Source organism: Lycorma delicatula, chromosome 6 (assembly GCF_047948215.1).
Source record: "Lycorma delicatula isolate Av1 chromosome 6, ASM4794821v1, whole genome shotgun sequence".
NCBI classification, from domain to species: domain Eukaryota; kingdom Metazoa; phylum Arthropoda; class Insecta; order Hemiptera; family Fulgoridae; genus Lycorma; species Lycorma delicatula.
In genome coordinates, this window is record NC_134460.1 from 47,334,694 (window position 1) to 47,342,780 (window position 8,087).

Here is an 8,087-nt window from a genome sequence, read left to right on the forward strand (position 1 = left end):
ATTTACACTCATACATATCACCCTCATTCATCCTCTGAAGTATTATCTGAACGGTAATTACCGAAGGCTAAACAGGAAAAAGAAAGAAGGGCGATTGTTCTTACCTTTTATTTGAACTGTATCTAGTGGATTTAAACATCTGTTTTTAAAATAATATGTAAATATATATATATATATATATATATATTGGTCAGGGCTTGCTTCGCTAGCCCAACCATCTAGCCAGGGGCTCTGCCTCCTGGACCCTCGACATGTTCATATCCTCATATTTGTGAGAATATTAAATATTTTACTGAAATAATTTAAGAAATACAAATTAACATTTTGCTGCAATTAACTTATTGTATAGATGTTTTAGCTACAGCTCCATTTATCGATCTGCAACTTATGGAACCAAAAGTGCATCTCAATAGACATTTTCTAGAACATTCTTCAATTTTTAAAAAAAAATCTGTACTCAATAGCGCTTGCGCAGTAAGTTTTTGCGGTTTGCAGCCTTAATATTGGGAGTAGAAAGGTTGTAAAAACTTTAAAAGTTCCCAAAAATCAAGTTATATCATTGTACTTCATTTCATTTTTATATGATGTTTCATTTAAAAGTTATTTAAAAAAATCTGATGAGGACACCACAAGACTTCCTTGTACCTTGAACAATGTAAAAAGTTGTTAGCCAGATTTGTGCAATATAAATGTGCAGTTTACTGCTGTATGAGCAGTCGCATCGAAAAAAGGGAAAAACGTTAAAACCATCCTTGCAATAAATAGTAATTTTACCAAATTAGATTTTTTTGTATACTTATTTTGCATTTCAAAGAAATGCAACTCCTTTTTACTTCCTTGTACAAAATAAAGAAAGTATTGTGATCGTGAAAAATTTTGGTTTTCAGATTTCAACGGGAATATCCATTTTTAGTATTGTTGTAACATCTAGTTGTGCACCTCCCCTTTTGATTGCAATCGACTGGACCAAAAGTGTCAAAAAAAGCCAAAATCCATTAAATTTGAATTTTGGACTTTTTCTTAACTGCAGTAATAAGCCCTAATTGAGAGCTTTTCAATGATATGTCATAAGTGGTAGTTATTTTCATCGGTTCCAGAGTTATAGCCAAATAAAATTTTAATTAATGAAATATTTGGATCTTACAAAGGGAAAGCATATTGGTTCAAATGAGACTTCATCTCCTTTATTTTTTTCGTTTAAATATATAGATTTATTAATAATTATTAATCTCTGATTGTAAAAAAAATTACAATAAATAATAATTCAAAAACAAAAAAAAAAAGAAAGAAGAATATCATAAGTTAATATGAATATACATAACAGGACAACCAGATGATCGAGAGTATATCTTTTTGTGCTAACTTACTTAATCCCTTGTACTGCTCGCAAATACGCTGTTGGATTTTTTTAAATTGGTTATACTATTTCAGAGATATAAGTAAATTTTGGAAAAATAATGGATAACCAAATGATCTAGTGTACATCTTTTTTATGCAAATGTTAGCACTCAACAGTGTAAAAAATAAGCCACTTGAATTTTTATAATTGCTCATACCATCTCATAAATAACTGAATTTCGGAATAACAGAATGACAAAACCAGATAATCGAGAGCATAAAAGAAAAACATAAAAACTACCCTTGCAATAAATGGAAACTTTTTGCCAAATTAAATTTTTTGTATACCTATGAATCCCTAATCTTGCATTTTAAAGAAATCAACTCCTTTTTTTACATATATAGGTGGCAACAATATTAGTCCTACTGCAGTTAACATTTACCAGATTGTAGTTATCTGCTTATTATAATTATCAAATTGGTTAATTTAAAATTATCTCTGGGAGTTTCAATTGCATGAATTGTCATATGGTAAACAAGCACAGAATAAATTATTAGAGTTCTTATCAAATATTAGCCCTGCAGTAGTACCTGTAACCCAATCTAAAAATTACCCTAGGTGCACTTTCTTGCAAGATATATAACTGTTTTCACACGATTCTCATGTAACCAATGGAATAACACTTCTAGGAATAGAATTCCATAATATGCACTTAGTAATAATTTAATAATTCTATAGAATTCTTAATAGGTAGATGTTTTTGCACGCTGATTTTAAATATGATATTTAATTGTGTAACCACATAAAGGTTTTATGTAAATTGTAAATTTATAATATTTGTTTATAATAAACTCATTTTGATAAGAACTAGTTACAATTAAGAATAGATGCAGTATTTTTACTCTTAAACAATATGGATACTTGCTTAATAAAGAAAGAATAAATAAATATATACACTGTATCATGAAAAGCAGAACGAACAAACTTGTTGTTTGTATGATGACATCATACAGACATCTGTTTTTGCTTACTACAGAGCTTAAGATCATATTCAGTCTACCTTTACTTGTCTATACTGTGTATTGTATTTCACAGAATTAGTGTTTTGCTACATTGTCATCAATTCTTTTTAAGATAAAAATGATTTTTCTTGTTTTTATTCGCTATAACATGACTTTTGCAAAAATTCATTGATGTTCAAGTCATCCAAAAATTTTTATGTCTGCGATAAATTTATACCTAATCTCAAAGAACGACTGTTTCTGAATTAATATAAACATTTTATAAATTTTATTTTGATTGTGCACTCAGGGATCAAGATAAAATCTGGGTGCCTTATGTTATATTCACAACATGTTCACATGTTCAGTAACTCTAACTGAATGGTTGAAGGGAAAACAACAAGCCATGTCATTTGCTATACTGATGGTTTGGCATGAACCTAAGAATGGTTTCACCGACTGCTACTTTTATATGACAAATATATTTGGATTTTCATTCAAAAATAGGAAGTTCATAAAATATGCAGATATGGAGATTTGTCCACACACAGAGAAGTTACCTGTACCACCATCTAATTCGACATTACTCGAAGGAAAATTAAGCAGATGATGTAGAGGATGTTGAAGAATTTCTTCCTGTATCTGATTATACATTTAACTCAACAACATGGACTTAATGATTTAGTTCGCGATTTAAAGTTATCAAAGCAGCAAACTGAACTTCTGGGGTCTAGGATGCAACAGTGGTATCTTTTAGTGGAAAAAAGAAAGTTACTATGTCTAGAATATGAAATAAAATTCTTTCAACTTATTTAACTATGAAAAATTCATTGTGTGTTTCTACCGATTCAATAGCCTGATGAAAGAGCTTGAAATTCAGCATATTCCTGAAGAATGGCGTCTTTTCATTCTAAAGTTAGCATGAAGGCAGTTTTATTGCATAATGGTAGGCAACAGCCATCCATTCCATTAGTTCATGCAGTCAACATGAAAGAAACTGTGAAACTGTGGCATCAATATTAAAAGCAATAAAATACAAAGAGAATATGTGGTAAGTTTGCAGTGTTGTGAAAGTTGTTGCGTTACTTCTTGGTTTACAAGGTGAATTTACAAAATATTGTTTTTCTTTGTCTTTGGGATAGCAGTGACATGAAAAGTCATTACCAAGTAAACAACCGGCCATTTCGGTAAAACTTTGTGAAAAAAGTGGCTTTATGGCGGTTAAAAAATGTAAAGCATTTATCATTAATTGAGAGTGGTAAAAATCATACTGCCGCCTCTTCATGTAAAACTTGGACTCATGAAAAATTTGGTAAAGGCACTAGTCAAAGATGGATCAGCATTTCATCATTTAAAAATAATTTTTTCTAAATTGTGTGACGGTAAGCTCAAGCAGGGTATATTTATCGATCCATAAATCAAGAAACTGCTTAAAGCCTCAACTTTTGATGATAAACTTAGCGAATGTGAACTAGCTGCATGGAAATCCTTTAAAGATGTTGCTGGCAGTTTTTTATGCAACAGAAAAGATAAGAATTATGTTTTTTGATTAATAAGCTATTAGAAAACGTTTAGGATGTCATTAAGAATTCATTTCCTACACTCACACCTAGACTTTTTTCTGAAAATTTAGCCTCTGCCAGCGATCAGCAAGGAAAGCATTTTGATAAGGGTATTCTGACCATGGAGGATTGGTACCAAGGAAGATGGGATCCTGGAATGACTGTTGTTGGCTTTTGTTAAGAAAAACTGGTCAAACATTATACAAGCAAAAACGTTTGTCAACATATTTAAAAAATTTAAAGTAAGGCATTTCCATTGATTTAAACTTGTCAAAACTGTTATTTTAAAGACATTTCTAATAATCTAGACTTTTAGAAACTGTTATTTTAACATTGTATTAATGCATTTCAATTTATCTGTTTGAATTGTAAATATCTAAAAAAATGTGATGTATTATACAAACTCTGATAACAGTTTTGAATTCAATACCCAAAAATTAGTTAAAATCACCATGTACAACTAATACACAAAAAAAATTATTTTTTTTGACTAGTGTTATTTATTACCTACAATTCTATACACCTAGTTACTTGTACTAGACAGATGCCTTTCAAATAAAATGCCAGATTATTAGTCTTAGATCTACAAAAAGATTTATTAAAATTTTTTACCTATATTTAAGTCTAATTCAAGAGGTTACTGAAGTAAGTGCACTTTTTGAAATTGTTCACATTTTAGCACAGGTTAGCAATCCTGCATTGTGTGTGCAGTTTGCTTTCATAAGCCAGTCAGACTGGTGACCTTAAGAATGAGTAGCTGTGTTAAGTTCTTTGTTGTTCACTGTGTGTTTGTCACCTCTGAACAATTTATTTTTCTGTGTGCACTCAGAATGGTGTTAACATTTGAACAATGAATATTTCTAATTGAATATGTCTTTTGTGAACAAGATGAATACACAAAGATAATGAAACACACAGTTTTCCATTAGATTTCCAGTTACACCAGTTCCTAATAAACAAACAGGGTACTTACATATTAACGCCACCACAGCTACATCTTTAGGTTATGTTGACTTCGTGTACTGACAAATCGTACGTATATCAAAATAACCTACGCTCGCTTCACTCGCTAACCTCGGTACATACGTATTAACGCCACCGCAGCTACAGCTTTATTTAAAAACAAAGTAGTCAATCGGATTTTGGTGGATTAACATTAATTGGATTTCGGTACTATAACATTAAGGTTATATTATTAATAAGTTTTATATATTATGTATATTTAATGTTAATTATAAGAGGTTAGCGAGCGAAGCGAGCGTAGGTTATATTTAGTTAGGTTATTTTGATATACGTACGATTTGTCAGTACACGAAGTCAACATAACCTAAAGCTGTAGCTGCGGTGGCGTTAATATGTAAGTACCACAAATAGTAAGTGCCAACTGAAAAATTTAGGTAGACAGGATCATTGAAGAAATATGAGTGAAGTGGTAGTCCATCAGTATTCGATGAAGAAAAACTGCAACATATCACCTGTTATGCAATGTAGTCCCAATAAAAACATGCAAAAGTTAGCTCAACAGAAAAACATCATTGTTCCAACTGCATACAAGGCAGTTTGTAAAAAGCTCACTCTATCCCACACAAAGAGAGAGTGTTTCAAAAGTTATTGTACACAGACTGTAGAAAGTGAGTTCAGCACTGAATGGTTTCAACAATTTCTAGCAGACTTTTCTGATGATATTTTGAACTATGTTTTCAATACTGATAATGTAGGGTAATGGGTACGTAATGAAGGGTTTTATCAGAGTATGTGTATGCACAAACTCACATTTATGGTCTACCAATAACCGAATATTCTTCAATGAAACAATAAATTCAACTCATTATTGTGAAATCATTCACCAGTGCATGAGAAAGCTAAGTGAGGCTGAAATTAATAATGCTTGGATTCAACAAGATGGCAAAACTCTGGATACAGCCAGTTCATGAAGTTAGTGCAGGGGTTTTCACAGATCAAATCATTTCTAAGGGCTTGTTCTTGTTTTTCAGGGTAAGCCCACCAGATTTTTACTTCTGGAATTATGCAAAAAAAAAAATTATGGAAATCCCTAGACACCAGGAACTTTAAACTGCTATTTGTGATTTCACAAAGAACATTCCACATGAACAACTTGTGACAGTCTTCAAAAACAAAGGAACACTTGTCGACACACATTGATGTTAATGAAAAACCATTTCCCAACTACTGTAAGCTAAGTCGATGTTATGTATTGCTTTATTAGTGCATGACAAGTGTACAGTTACTTTTCAAACGCACTGTATGAAGAGTGTAAATTTGTCAGATCTTCTGATCAACATTTTAAAATTAAATAAGATAATAAATTTAAATTTCATAATGGAGGAACAAGAAAGAACACAGATTAATTGACAAACTAGGACCAAGAAGATAAATTTAGAAGTTTTTAATGTCGCAATAATTGGATATCTGATAGCTACTATATAACTATTAATGAACAATTACCAGGTCATGGAGAGTGGTGTTCATTTTGTAAGTATCTTTCCTTTAACAATAGTAATTATGAAACATAAATACAATCCTTTTATATGGTTATAAAAACAAATACATGTTAGATGGAATGCCTATATATAAAATGAAACAAACAAATAAAACATTTACATAGCATTTCATTTTGTAGAGAGGGAACCCCCCAGCAGTACCATTGCTTCCATAGTAAGAAATGTAATCATAGTTTATCTCAATAGATAATTAATTTTCTTTATCAGTGCTTTAAAAGTTCAAATTAAAAATAACTAGTATAGTAAAGCATAATAAAAAATTCCATCAGAAATTAATAGGTGAAAAACTGGATTTTCTGTTAAACACAAGAAAGACAACAGTGTCTGTAAAACAGAAAGTAACAAAAACTAAATAAAACTGTTTTATCTATAACATATGAATGTTCCATGTACTGAGCTTCTTATGATATTAACATAACCAATCACTCTATCACTTGCTAAACTCATCTAATAAAACTTAGATATTAAATTGGCTAATTATTAGACTAAGTGCATAATTATATACAGCAGGCAGTTATTTAGTTAAAAAATAATGTATATTATGCTTGCACACAGTTGAATTATGAAATAGTTGGTGGCAGTACTGTATAATTTACAAAGGATGTAACTCAGGTGAAGGGCGTTACTGACAAATAATTTCAGTTGTTAATGAATAACTTGCCTCCTAAATAAGGTATATTCCAAATTTCATCAAAATCGGAGGTCAGTCCCTACTAACTACCGATGTTAAATTGGCTAAATAAGTCAAAAACTCACCTCTGCTTGATTACATAATAAATAAATGTGTTAGGTCATGGCAGGGTCTAAAATATAATGTAGAAAAACATCTTGTAAAACACAAACTACAAGACAATAAAAATCTTCCTGATTTCATCCTGTGTAAAAAGAACAACGATTTTACAAACTGTGATAACAGCAAAATATTCTCTAAATGGAGACTAATCCAAATGGAATGCTCTGAAAAAACCTGTTTGTGTAGGAATAATATGATTTTTAATTTATATTAATATCATAAACATTAAAAATGTTATCAAAAATGGCAGATGAAAAATTATTTTAAAATGCGATTTATGAATTGTCAGTTAATGATTTAATCATAATAAATACATTTTGCCAGCTGAAAAAAATTTACTTGGCTAACTTTTCTTACATAACTATTAGAAATGTAAATTGAATGAGTAATTTTGAAAAAAAATTATACATTGAATATTTGCATTGTCGGCAATAACATTTATCATAATGAAGAAAGATAAACTACAAATATCGCTTATCTTATTTTTACATTAGTAAATTATTAAAAGTTTGTTTTTAAAACTATATCACAGTAACGTTTTTCTACTTCGAAGCATCAATCGTACCCACTTCAGACGTTGCACATTTATATTAATACCGAACACCACAAATTTGAAATCAAGTTCGCAAATTTATTTATATTACTTTTAAAATAAAACTTAAAAACATAAAATAATACCTTGTGGATGAGGAGAATACGGCGGTGGTTTATCGTAGTCTGATGGTTTTGACATTTCAAACCTAATACTAAATTTACCACAAAATAAATGCGACTAAATCTCAATATTTGTTTTTAATAAGCATAACCTACAAAAGTTCAGCTATTACTATAACACTTATCAATGGTATTAGTCATTCTAATCACATGATC

At 30.3% G+C, this 8,087-nt stretch overlaps 1 protein-coding gene across 1 annotated transcript in view; it reads right to left on the bottom strand.

Annotated features, from left to right (window-relative positions):
- The window catches only part of LOC142327042 (membrane protein BRI3), a 28,086-nt gene extending 20,000 nt beyond the window's left edge, over positions 1-8,086 (bottom strand). The window contains exon 1 of the mRNA XM_075369810.1: positions 7,896-8,086. Coding sequence (XP_075225925.1) covers positions 7,896-7,950 — 55 coding nt within the window. The 5' untranslated portion in view covers positions 7,951-8,086. The remainder of the gene's footprint in view (positions 1-7,895) is intronic.
- Between the last annotated feature and the right edge of the window lies 1 nt (position 8,087).